This window comes from Phascolarctos cinereus, unplaced genomic scaffold, assembly GCF_003287225.1.
Source record: "Phascolarctos cinereus isolate Bilbo 61053 unplaced genomic scaffold, phaCin_HiC Scaffold_8;HRSCAF=390, whole genome shotgun sequence".
NCBI classification, from domain to species: Eukaryota; Metazoa; Chordata; class Mammalia; order Diprotodontia; family Phascolarctidae; genus Phascolarctos; species Phascolarctos cinereus.
Window position 1 is genome coordinate 25,834,465 of NW_027556291.1, and position 14,147 is coordinate 25,848,611.

General features: G+C 36.1%; 1 protein-coding gene across 8 annotated transcripts in view; it reads left to right on the plus strand.

The window, feature by feature from the left end:
- The window catches only part of ATRX (ATRX chromatin remodeler), a 209,273-nt gene that overhangs the window by 63,020 nt on the left and 132,106 nt on the right, over positions 1–14,147 (plus strand). For all 8 annotated transcript variants that reach the window (XR_013483696.1, XM_020964560.2, XM_020964563.2 and 5 more), the window contains 4 exons: positions 4,293–4,405; positions 9,257–9,312; positions 12,606–12,658; positions 13,310–13,434. Coding sequence is in view for 7 of the 8 variants with exons in the window: in XM_020964560.2 (XP_020820219.1) it covers positions 4,293–4,405; positions 9,257–9,312; positions 12,606–12,658; positions 13,310–13,434 (347 nt within the window). In the remaining variant the exon portion in view is untranslated. The remainder of the gene's footprint in view (positions 1–4,292; positions 4,406–9,256; positions 9,313–12,605; positions 12,659–13,309; positions 13,435–14,147) is intronic.

Genomic DNA, 14,147 nt, shown 5'->3' on the forward strand with positions numbered 1-14,147 from the left:
TTGTCATGTGATGTGCTGAGCTGGGGGTGGGGGCACAGAGATCCAAATGATCAAACCATTTCCTTTAGCAACTTCACCCCCTTCCTTGACCCCTATCTGAGAGCCAGATGCAATGGGAATTAATACTTACAGAGCCAGGTAGACACAAACTTAGCCACTTGTGAACATATTTCCATCTAGAGTTTTTAACTGCTTTAACTGCATCCGCTTAAGTAATTCATCTGAGAGCTCCCCACGCAGAAGGAACTGTATATTAGCTGCAAGCCTTCAGTAGTCATCACTCTGATGCAGAAATTTTTAACCTTTTTTGTGTTGTGGACCCCTTTGGCAGTTGGTGAAGCTTATGTGTCTCAGAATATTGTTTTTTTTTTTTCCTACGTTCATAAATGGAAGCATGCAAAATGACTTGCCCAAAATTCCACAGCTAGTGTCTGAGGATTTGAATTCAAGTTCTTCTAAAAAGTTGCTGTGAGCATTTTGCTGTGTTTCTGTTTTGGGCTTCTTTATTCCAGTAGTGGCTTGCTGTGATATCTGTTTCTTTTTTCTTTTTCTTTTTTGCAGGCTGGATAATTTATTTTATTTTTTTAGGCTAACATACACATTTTGAAAACAAATACGTGATTGATGTTTATGTATTTCTGCCTAATTTTATGTTGCTTGTTTTTCTTGGATGCTCGTTTGGTTAATGAGGACTGAGATTAGAAGAAAACAATAAATGAGCAGAACAAAAAGGAAAGAGAAGCCTCTTAATTTGCCGTTTTGCTTAGGGCACTGGGTGGTAGTGGGCCAGCGCCACTGAAAACCCTTCTCTATTTAAACAGACAAATCAGTGCTCTGGTGATGATAAAGATGACAAGGACTAACAGCAATTAGGAGGCCCTTAAGATAGCTTCACGGTTTCCAAAACGCCTAGAGAGAAAACATGTGGCATCTTATTTTAGTCTGTTCTCAAATTCCCTATTTCTTTTGATCATATCACCATTTTCCCCATGACTGAGGCTTTGAAACCTCTGAGTTGTCTTTTCTTCATCTGTCTCCTTCGTTTTCCATATTAAATGAGTTGCCAGGTCCTGGCTACCAGTGTTCTCTCTCAGTACTCTCTCCTCTTTTCCATTCCTATTGCATCCATTCTATTTTAGGCCCTTTGCTATCTTTCATCTAGTCTGATATAAAGCCACTATAATTATCTTGCCTCTAGTTTTTCCCTTGTCTGATCTATGTCTTCATACTGCTATCTTATTGCACACCTCTTAGCCCTGCTTTAAAAGTCTTGAGTGGTTCCTCTTGCTCTAATAATAATAATAATATAACTTCTTTATCCTGGCATTCAGGGCCCTCTAAATTTCCGACTCCAAATTTCATTTCTAAACTTGTGTATTGCTCTCAATTGTGTATTGCTAGACTGAAATCTTGATATTCCCTGATCTTGTCCTGCAAGCTCTTGACTTTGTTCACTTTGTACATATCCTTTATTGTTAAAATGCTTCCTTTCCTTTAGTGGAATCTAGTTCATATGGCAACTTTCGTATCAAACCACCCATTTCTCTTGCCCTACAATTTTTTACTCTTGAAATCTTTTGTAGAATTCTGTATCTCTCATCCACTTTTTTCCAGTTCATAGTACATTGATTACAGTATCATACATGTAGAGTTGGAAGGAAATTCAGAAATCATCTAGTCCAACTCCCTTATTTTATAGAAGCTGAAACTTTCATATCTCTACTAGATAGATGTAAGCACCTTTGAGTTTAAGGACTGCACTTTAATGTTGTAGTCACAGCCTGTAGCCCAATCTATATAGTCCCACTGTAAATGCTTATTTAATTGAGGTGCTCTGAACAATGGTTATTTTTTCCTTCAGGCAAAAATGATCAATCTTTGATTAGGACAAGTTCAGAAGTGATCAGTTCCTCTGCTTTTGCCAAAAGCAAACAACTCTAGCCTATGTCTGCCCAGATGGTCTATAGTATGCTCAAAATGACAAAAATCATTTGTTTCTTCCTCATTTTACTTCACTCAAATACTGTCCTGCCTCTGCTTACTTGACTTTGCATCAGTTCATACATGCTGTGTGTATTCATCGTATTCATAATTTTTATAGCACAGCAATATTCCATTATATTCATGTACCGCAATCTGCTTAGCGCTTCCCCAATCAATGGGCATCAACTTTATTTCCATTTCTTAGCTATCACAAAAAGCGTTTCTACAAATATTTTGGTGTATATGGAGCCTTTCTTTTTTGTCATTGTTCTCATTGGGATATATGGCTAGTAGAATCTCTTGGTGTGGGCATTTTAGCAATTTGTGAAATTGAAAATTGATTTTTAATTCTATATTGTTAAGATTTAAGCTAGATTTACTGTTCAGTCAGTCTAGTCAAGCAAATCATGGTAGCAGCTTTCATTGCCTGTGTCTTATCTCCTAAAGACTAACCTCTATTGTCTGAGAAGTGATCTCATCTCCGAATGATAAATGGGGAAGAGCTGAGATGACACTTATCCAGCCTCCTCATTCAAATATGTATCAGTTGAAACTGTCTTACCTTTGTCTTGTGACCTGACTCATCTGTCTTGTTTGTGGTTAAGAAGGTTTTGGAAGGGGAGGTCCAAACAATCATAATATCACACTGAATTTAGAGAGAATTTTTTACTTTCTAGCCAGTCAGAAAAAGACCCTGTTCATCTCCATAAAAGACTTTGTCCTCCCTCACTCTGGGTTTTCGACTGCTGAGGAGTCATTGATCCAATCTATTGGCTACTGCTAGCCTAGCTAAACAAATTGATAGTGGAATCTTTGCTGCCTCCCATCTTTTCCATGGAGACAAATTCCATAATAGTTGTACTAATTTACATCACTAACACTGTATTAGTATGCCGATCCTTGTTACTTACCCTTCTTGACATTGATTAGTCCTATTTTTTTTTATCGTTTTCAGTTTCTGATTGTGAGGTAAAACACTCAGAGTTATTTTGATTTACTTTATTTCATCAGTGATTTTGTACATTCTATCATAGGGTTGTTAATAGTGTTTAACATTTCTTTTGAGAACTGTTTGTTCATGTCTTTTGACTCTCATACATTGTAGTACAACATAGTACTGTAGAACCCGATCTCTGCTTCATTTATTGGGAGCATTTCTTGATGTAATCCTGGCCCTGGGTGTTTCCCCTCCCTCTGCCTTGCCCCACCTTGCTGGACCAGACAATGTAGTTAATAGATAAAACTAGTGGTAGTTTCCTTGGCTTGGCACAAGTTTGCAGCTGGTCTAAATCCAGGGTTTGGAGAGATCTGAAGATCCAAGGCCTCTTGCCAGAATGAACCCTCAGGTGTTGATTTGCTGAAGAATTATAATGAGGAGATTGATGTGTGAGTATTGCAAGATTTGAGGCCATTTGGTATAGAATAATCTCTGAATTTGAGGTCACAGAACCTGGGTTAAAACTCTAGCTCTGCTACTTCCCCTATCTGACTATGTGCCAAGTCCCTTTGCTTCATTTGCTCATGTATAAAATGATTTTAAGATCCTTTCCAAGCTCTGAATGCTCTGATTTCATTTCAGGGGTGTCTGTAATTCAGCCATGAATTAATATGACTTTCTCCCCCTAACAGCTATCTTGATTTTATCATTAGATCACAGATTTAGAGCTGGAAGAGGCTTTAGCAGTAATACAGTCCTGCTTTCTCATTTTGCATTGTAAAAAATTAAGCAACAGAAGTTAAATGACTTCCCCAGGGTTACTCCACTAGTAAGTGTCCAAGGCATGATTTGAACCCAGATCTTATTGAGTCCAAATCGAATCCTTTATCCTTTATATCACCTTGCCTCTCCCAGTAGTTTCTGGTATTGGTATTTTTAAAAAAGTGTTTTGACTAGGCAATGAAATAGTAGGAGGTAGACTGATGGTTTGGTAGAGTCTTGCTTCCACTTTTCGTAAAATGAATAAACAAATTTGGTAAATAATTTTATTAAATTATTATTGAGAAACTTCCCATGTTAAATATTTTAGTATACATTTCAGTTTCAAAAGTGGTTTTTAAAAAGAAATTTAGACTTATGTTGAATTCAATTAGCAGTGTTTTTTGAGAGCCAGTATTGTATACTTTTATTTTAGCATCTTAATGGGTCACTTTGGGCATTTTGATTTCCTTGGTGAATTTAAGGATTAAAAAGTCCTTAACAACCTTTTTGAGATATATGTGAATATTCAAGTTTTGAGTAATTTTCCTTTTTTTTTTTTGGTAGATCTTAAGTGTTAACCTCAGAGACTAAAGTTTTCTATTTTTGACAGTGAAAGCAAGTTGAATACATTGGTGCAGAAACTTCATGACTTTCTGGCACACTCTTCTGAAGAATCTGAAGACGCACATTCTCCTCCAAGACTGACTTTGAACAAGGTTATAGGTAAATGGGAAAAATCTGATGGGTCCTATCTTGTAGAATCTTTGAATATTTTCAAATAAATTTAGCTTTCTGTTTGCCAGTGTATGTTCTGTTAACAAAGACTTTACTTTTAGTTGAGAATTCCTGCTTATTCAGAAACTTTCCCAAGAAGCTCAACTGTGGTGAATAAATATGTGATGTATATAACATGAAGAAAACTTTTGATATGGCATAGGATTGATGATACTTATAGGTCACAGGCAAAACTTTCATTACTAAAATCATAATGGTCAATAGGATTTTTTACGGAAGCCAAAGCTATACCAATGATAGAATAACCTTTACTCTGATGGTTCTCACCATCTCTTTCTTAACAAAAGTGAAGCAGTGACACCTGCTTTAGTCTTCAGAAATGTTTAAATTCACAATATGACTTCATTTGAATAGTACAGAAATCAGGGATTCCTACTTTTTGGGGGTTGATTTTTTTTTAACTTCCTTTCCTATTCTAGGGTGCTGGAGGGACTTTTCTTGCCTTTTCTAAACATTGTAATTGACCTAGTCCTACCTAGAATGAATTGAATAATAGGAGATGGTCATTAAGTCCATCTTAGTAGTTCTTTAATCCTTCTTAACCTTGTAAGGGACACAAAAGAAATTTAAAATAGAATTCTAGTCCTTTAGCAACTTAAAGCCTTGTTGATTAGGCTGTTGAACTTTGGGCAACAAGGGCTCAAAAATATTGTCCGTGGTGTCCCCTTACCTTTGAGACAATGCTCATTATCCTCCTACATACAAAGTTCCCACCATAAGCTCCTAAGACTAACTTAAGTCTTAGCCTTGCTGACAGCTTTATATCTCCGTAAAGATGAGGATTTACTAGCAGGCTCTGACCTCATGGGCAGACAATTCCCTTTATTATTAGTGTCCTTGCTGTTAACATTTGGGAGGACCCTTTCTCCTCTCCCTATCCCTGGCCAACCCCCACAATTCCCTGAGAATGCTCTCCCTATATTATCTTTGGGCACAGCCAGTCTTCATTCCAGTGATTGTTCACTCTTTTTGTCTCTGGCCATAGAAATTTGTAGACCTTCCCAAATAGCTACTGCTGCTGGTGCTGTATATAAATACTTAAAAGTCTTTAAATTTGTTAGCCATTAACTTTTTCTCCACTAAAACCAAAACACCCTGTCAGAGCTTAACTTCTCCTTGGACCTTAGAAATGCTCCCTTTTATTAGGATTTAATTTTTATTATTTTCAACCAGAGCTTTACCATAGTATAAAGTTAGTTTGTCATTAACTGCTAATGTCACAAGTAACTAAAATCTTTGCTCTTTGGATTTTGGCATCTTTTGATAAAATTATTTGATTTTTATTTTGGTTGTTATACTGTGGTTTATTATATTGATTGTTTTTCTAATATTGAACCAATTTTGTATTCCTGGTATAAATCCAACCTGATAATGGTATATCATTTTTATGATATGCTGTTGTAGTCTCCTTAATATTTTATTCAAAAATTTTGTGTCATTGGTCTGTAGTTTCCTTCTTTCCTCCCTCCCTCCCGCTCTCTCTTTGGCTGAAGTATTCTCTGGGTTTTAGTATAGTTCTTCCTACATGTTCATTTGCCTTGCATTTAATCAGTAAGAGTACTGAATCAGATTGAGTGTCGTTTTTAGGTTCTTGCTTTCTTGGATCCCACTGAAGTTGTGCTTTGAAGACTTGATTAGGAGGAGTCAGTCCCTCCAAATGTTTATTTAAGTAGCCACTAGTAAGTTCTACAGCATCATGAGCACCACTACTCTCCAGGATCAGGATTAGCAAATTTTGGTTACTTCTTTTTTGAGCTGATCAATGAACTCCTTTCCATATTTGGCCTTCTGATTATTTTTTATCACTTGGTGATTTTTGTTTTTTTTTTTTAGTCCAACCTTCGAGAGGCTAATATTTTCTCCTTGGTCAGTAAGATTTGTGATTATTGGGTTCATGGTGCTGCCTTGAGAAAGGGTTACGTGGGCCATTCTCTCAGGTTTTTGTAAGTTTTTATAGCTGAGAGAGTGGCTCTATAATCTTTTCTAGTCAGTTATTCTTCTTTCTGTAAAAGTAACAGTATTATTAAAATGTCAGTCAAATGTTACACAGTTTCTAAGTATTAATCACTTGTGTGTTTTTTCACCAAAGACTACCTAATAGAATGAGATGTATATCAACACAGAGCTAGAAATTAAATACCTTGCTAACAATCTACCTAATCAGTGCCTAATTTGATACTTCTTTTCATAAAAAGCTTCACAGTAGCTCTGCTTGGTAGCCTATAACCTAAGACGTTGACTGTCTTAGCATTCAACAAATAATTAATACTTGTGTACTATGAACAGTACACTTTGACAGGCGTTTTTCATGATGCAAAAATAAAGAAGATTCAAATCCCTGCCCTTAAGGAGCTAACAGTCCAGAAGCTTGATAAGACCCTTCCACAGAGAAGGCCCTACTAGAATATTTGCAGTTTTTAAGAGGAGTACAAAGTGCTTTGTGATCGCTCTTCCCCTTTGGATTAGACATACATACCTTCATATAACAGGTGACATTTGAGTTGATCTTGTAAGTATGGTAGTGTTTCTATTGGTAGAGATAGGAAGAAGTTACTCCAGGAAATGGGAACAGTACAAGATGGGTTGGGGAATGGCAACTTGCTCTAGACTAACTGGGCTTAAATATTGTAAGGCTTGAGAGATAGGTTGGAGTTACACAGTTTAAGTCCTTGAATTCTAGCGCTGAGTTTGGACTTGATTTTTTAGGCTATGGGAGGTCATTGAATGTTTTTGAACAGTAGATTGACTAGATGAGAACCATAGGTTAAGATATATCTGTGGAAAAGAAGTCAATAGGTTGTTGCCTTGTTGTGAGGTTGCTTAAGAGTCAGCAAGGGCCTGAAAAGTAGGCTGGTAGTAAAAATGATGTCCTAGAGACAGATGAAAGAGACATTATGGAGATGGAATGACTTGGACCTGATAATTGGATTTGTGGGATGGAGAAAGAGTCATAGCACCAGTGAGAACAGTTGTGCCTTTGATAAAGGGATATCAGGAAGAAGATATGGGCACTCCTTCTACTGAGCTATTCTCTTTATCAGTTTGAGATTTTGTATTCCTTCAGGCTTTAAGATTCTGGGATCCTATATGGCAAAACTTCCTCAGTTGTGTTCCATGGAACCATGGAATTCTTGGCTAGAATTTCTGTACTTATGAGATGTTAATGGTATTTATTTCCCCTTCTTTCCCTTGAGAGATAGTGAGACAAGCAGGTACCAGCTGCCCCATGTTTGTACAAGCCAAGTATATTACAATAAGAAGTTACAGTTAGGCTTTTATCATCATTCTTCTGCCGCCAGAGCTGTGCACCCCCTCGGCCACCCCCCCATTCTACCCCTGTTTCTCCCACCTCACCATATCCCGAGCCAAGAGCTTGCCAATCAGAAAACATAACATCACAGCTAAAGATGAAACATTGTGTCTCCCACCTACTTTGGGCAGATACTTTGAAAGATTCTCATTCTTTCACCCCATCCTATCTTTTTAATTCAAGTTGATATAAAAGTTACTTTGGATGAAATTGGTTAAAGTTGAACATTAATCACTCTAGGCTTTTACTCTTTTCACTTTTTCCTTTTGTACTTGCTTCTTAAATAGACCTTATATCCGTCTGTCTGTCTGTACATGTGTACCATTGTCCGTGTCCGTCTGTCCCCCCCCAAACAGTTAAACTATATTTGAACAGTATAATTTGGTCTCCTCACACACCAGGAGATATATAAAGGATAGGAACTGGATCTATTATTTCTCAGGTATAGGGACCTCTCAGATGAGGAAGTACCCTTGACTGGTACGAGTTGACAACCCTGTAACCTTAGTCTTAGAGAGCTTGACTAGGCTGTGAGAGAGAGCGGTGACAAAACTACTTTGACTTTCAGTTCCCTTAGTGACAATTTCTGCAATAGGCATTGAGTTGTAATACATTTTTTTTGTCCTTTTAGTGACAGTATAGTTTAATGGCCAGTTTTTTAAACCATTTTTTAGTCATATGAGAACATTAATTGTATGCATATTTTACATTGACAGGCTTTTTGAAGGAAATGGTAAGGTTCATAAGCTTAAATGGTATTAAGTTGTAGAACTAATGTTTTTTTTTCTTAGTAGAATGGGACTTGTCATAGGTTTAATGAAAGTTAACAATCAGTTGCTTCAGTATTCTTGAGGAGTCTGTCATTTCATTCCTGTGAGTACTTCCTCTATTAATGTAGATCATCGCTCTTCAGCACCTTTAATGTAGGTGATCTTTCTGAGTTCCTTTGGCCAAAAAAAGTTCCTCCCCTAACAGGAATCTTGTGGGCATAGGCCGTTCCAAATTTAGCTAGGCCAGGCCTCATACTTGGCAGAGTGTACATTGCAATGCCCAGGTTTGAAGCCTTTCTTACTTGTTAGGTTAGGCCCCGCGATACTGCTAGTGTTCTGTTTGTACAAGCTTTGTGAGAACAGGGTTACTTTGAGGGTAAAGTATCATTCATTACAGTTTCACTGTACTGGTAGATTCTTTACATCAAAATGACATCATTTTGTATTATCATTCAATGCTTACATCATAATTAAATTTTATGGAGGAAAAGGGTGAAAGAGAGTAGCCTGCTAATTGTTACAGGGTTGTATTAACTTTAAATCTAATGTGGTCACTGCATTATCACCTAAATACTATGCTAATTTAAGAAATAGCAGAAGTTAATTCTTCCATTGGCAATTGTATTTATTCTTTTGTAACATTATTGAGATAATCGTTATGAAACATAAATACTGTACTTGATTGGTTCTTTTTTCTAGATAAAAGCAGTAGGTCTGGAAATAGTTTGGATCCAATGGAAATCAGCAAGGAAGAGGTAAGAGTAATTTGAAGTATTTTCCAGACAGTTATATGCTTCCAGGATATTAAATAGGAAAAACTTCATATTGAATACAATTAATGCTAATCCTTCAAGGTATAGAGTATTTAACATCTTATAAATTATGCTGTTTGTTAATGTAATTCAGAATATTTTATAGCTCTACTTTTAGTTTTTTTCCTTTTTAAAATTATAGCTCTACTTTTATTATTTTTTTCCCTTTCTGTTAAAATTATACCCATTTGGGAAAGAAAGAAAGCAAATGACATTAAAAGTCCTTTTTCCCATCTCTAGCAAATTATTATGGTAGCTGCTTTTATTTGTGTGAATCCGTAGACCTCTTGAAAATGGTGACTTTAGTACCCCCTTTATATCATTGTTTCTTATACTTACTTATAGAAGTAAGGAATATGGTCAAACTTTTTTTGGTTCAGTTTGATAGTTAAAAAAAATTTTAGCTTCATTTCCAGAGTTACATATATTGTTATCTAGGTGGCTTTAGTATAATGTCTTCTGATTTTGTTTTATAAAAATTTTGTTGCAGAAACTTTTCATGCCTAGAGCTCTAAGTGCCTTTCTCTCGGGCTGTCATTTTATGTATGTCCTTCTTTTCACAGCCAAACTCCTGGAAAAAGTTCTCTACATTCCTTACATTAAATTGATTTTTAAAACATAAATTAATCTTCTCCATCCCACCTCTCATCCCTCACCCTCCATATTCGTATTCTTTGCTGATACTTAGTGTATCTTGGGCCAATCATTTGGGTGGTTCTTTTTTTGCAAGTATAGCAATGAGAAAATTATCAAGAAAGGAAAATGAACATTTTTCTTGTCCTCCCTTCACCCTCTTTGGAGAGTGATAACTCTTTCATTCAATTTTGATTGTATGTGGTTCCCTTTTCTAGTAAATATTGAGTAGTATCTGGATCAGATAGATTAGTGGATAGGGTTGGAAGGTTTGCATGGTTTGAACAGATACACTTTTCATTTTAACCAGCTAAGCTCAGCAAATTCAACATTTGGTGTTATTTATTCACTTATTTATTGTTGTTTAGTCGCTTCTGACTCTTCATGACTCCATGGACCATAGCATACCAAGCCCTTCTATCCTCCTATTTCCCTAAATCTGTCCAAGCTCATGTTTGTTACTTCCATAATGCTATCTGTCCTTCTCATCCTCTGCTGTCTCCTCTTCCTTTTGCCTTCAGTCTTTCCCAACCTCAGGGTCTTTTCCAGTGAGTCCTGTCTTCTCACTATGTGGTTAACGTATTTCAGCTTCAACTGCAGTATTTGACCTTCTAGTGAATAGTCTGAGTTAATTCCTTTCAGTATTGACTTAAGTATTGATAGTACTCCAAGAAAACAAAACCTTTCTTGCAAAAGAGTGTGTGTGTGTGTGTGTGTGTGTGTGTGTGTGTGTGTGTTTATATAGTCTAGCAAGATATATTTCTGCATTGGCCATGTCCCCCAAAAAATATACATCTCATTCTGCACACTGAGTCCTTCACATCTGAATGTAGGTGGCTTGTTTCATCATTAGTTCTTTGGAATTGTGGTTGGTCATTATTCTGATCAAAGTTGTTTGTCTTTACTATATCATTGTCATTGTATAAATTGTCTTGATTCTGTTCACTTCAGTCTACATCAGTTCATGTAAGTCTTCCCAGGACTTCTTGAAACCATATCCTTCTTCATTTCTTACAGCATAATAATATTCCATCACATTTATATACCATAACTTATTCAGCCATTCCTTAATTGATGGACATCTCATATTCCTTATCTTTGTCACCTCAAAATGAAATCTAAATTTTTGTGTATCTTAAGAGTTTGTTTGCCTTGGAAATAATTCCTCCCTTAATCTGCCCTCCCTCTGATTCTCCCTTTTCTACTTTCCATCCTATTTCCCTCTTGACTGAAACGTAGTTCTATACCCAACTGTGTGTGTGTATATTCTTTTCTCTGACTAGTTCAGGTGAGAATGAGGGTCAAGTGACAGCTGCTCCCCCACCCCTCCATCTTTGTTTGCAAGACTGCTTTCATACCATGATTATGTGAGATAATGTTCCCTAACCTTTTCTCCCTCTACCCCTTCTCCACCATATTCCTCTTTCCTTCTCTTCCATTCTTCTCTTAAGATCATTAAATTATAAAATAAGCCCACCCAGGTCTTTTCTAATTAGACTGCTTTGACCCCTGAGGATCCGTTCAGAACGGACACATTTTATCTCCCCATAATTGAATGTAAGTGGTTTATCCTTGTTTGATCCCTTATGATTTTTTGTGTTTAACTTTTTATGTTTGTCTTAATTTCTGTGTTTGAACTTCTGAGTTTCTCTGCAGTTCTGGTCTTTTCACAAAGAATGCTTGGCAATCCTTTTTCATTAACGGGCCATATTCCCCCTGTAGCATTATACTAAGTTTTGCTGGGTAAGTTACTTTGGCTATAAGTCCATATCTTTTATATTCCAAGCTCTACACTCCTTGATAGTACTGGCTCCAGGAGCTTCAGTTTTCTTGGGCTGAACAGTGTATGCATAGACAGGTAATTGGCAAATATATATATAATAAGACCAAGGTAAATTTTTTGTGATTATTGGGAGATAGGTGTCAGCTTACTAAAAGCTAGAGGAATCATAAGCACAAGCACACAACGAATGCAAAAGTCAAATTGAAATTTAGGGTTTTTGGCTCAAAAATTTAGTGTTCTTTCCATTGCAGGCCATTGCTTAACATCTCATTGTTTCTCAGGGCCCTGGTATGGAGGACCATGTAACTTATCTGTGTTGGCTGCTGTAATATTGTTTGACCAACTGATCCTTCTGTTATCTTCCTCCTATGGAACTAATTGATAACTATAATGTCATTTTTCCCTTAATATTTTGTTTGAAAGGTATAGGCTAAGCTGGAACTGTCAGTACATTTTTAAAATATTCAAATACAAGGCACTGATGAGGTAAAGTATTCATAGTTCCTGGTTTTCTATCTTAGAGCAGTTTCTAAGGGGTTTGTCACCTGGGAGGCATTGCTGACAGTGAATTTTGGGATAGGGCTTGGTGGTTACAAACCTCTCTTGCTCTGGTTTACCTTTTATTCCCCCAGGCAATAGTCCAGCAACAATGCTCATGATTGCCTTCCTTCTCCCTTCCCCCCCCCAAGAGAAAAAGAAACAACAAATTAATGGAATTTACCAGGGCTCGTTTTTTTTCTCTTAAAGCAACATTACTACAGTAAAGGGATAACATGTATTGAAGGATATTTTTTCACAGTTGTATTTGTTTGTTGTTTAGGCAAATACCTCTTCAGAGAAAGCCAAATCTTTAGGACCGTCCCGTTCAAAAAGGTTAGTTAATGGAAAGGAAATAATTTTAAGTTCATTTTCGTTTTGAAACATTTTTGGAGATCAGCAAAAATTAAGGATGAAAACTTAACAAGTTTTCACAGTTATATACTTTATGAAGTTGGTAGTTATTTCCTCTCATATAATCCCAAATTAATAATTTTAAAACAGTAGTGTTTTTCAGACAGTAATGTATCAAATGTTGTAATGTGGTACATGTGATGTATTGCTCAGCTCTGCTATTGATTTTTAATATTCTGAGGACAGGTGAGTGATGGGAATCCAGCCCCAAGTTTTGTGAGTGTACCAACTCTAGGATTTCCAGGAACGGTAAAATTTTTCCTTTGTCAAAGGAGGGGTGGGCAACAAGGTCATCCAAGTGCTACAAAATAAACACAATGCAAATCAATAGCCAGATCAGGATTGAATCTTAACTTGCCCTTAGGGCATGTTTAGCCACCAAAAATATCTCTCCAAACCTTTTCTAAAGTTTCTTTTACTTTTAATATTGAAACACATACGAACTCCTCTGTTTTCTAAAGCCAAAGGATATCTGTAGCTAGAACTATGTTTAGAGTTGCTCAAAGTATTTTCAATTTTAGCAGTGTGTTCTATTTTACTTGGCTTTATCAAATTTCCTTATTTTTCTTGCAGGAAGCCTACAGTTGTAACAAAATATGTAGGATCAGATGGTGAACAAGCCTTTGATGAAACTATAAATAAAGATGTTTCTATTGACACTTCAGAAACTGATATAGCTATGCAAAGCTTGCCTAAAGGTAACACATTATTTGTGTATGCATAGATATAAAATAATCTCTTTTGTTTAAAAAAAATTATCTTCAGTGTCTGCATAATCAAAATACATGGAAATTGTTTCTAGGAAATGACCGGTAGAGTCATTTTACTGCTAGATTTGTATCATATTACCAGACATAGCATTTTAGCAATTGTCTTATTGTTCTTATTGTTCCGAATTTGTCCAGTGCTGTTAGGCTCAGGCAGCTTTAAAACACTTTATAATTACGATCATTTAATTTTCTGTATGCTTCATAGCAGATTCAACTTTATTATCCTGTTATATAGCTCAACTCCCCTTAGTATTTGCCTTGCTTTCCACCAAATGAGCATTATTTCTCTTTCACTTCTTCCTTTAGAAAGGATTTATTGTTTGTAAATCTTATTTGTGTACCAAGAGCAAGTTGCAGAAGTTACTGTTGTTTCATTCAAGATTCAATTAAACTGACTATTTCACTAACAGTTTTAAACTCGGTCAGCTCTTTGTTTTGGTATGGACATGAAGAGAATTTAATATATTTGAAATTGTTCGTTTTTATCTTTGTTACCTAAAATCCAACAGAGTTTTATCTAATAATAAGATTATTGTTATCTGTATTATCAAGCTTATTATCTAAAAGTTTTTAATGGTCAACACTTTTTGAAAGTTAGATTTTAGGTTAGCATCTTTTAAAAATTTTTTTACTTTCCAATT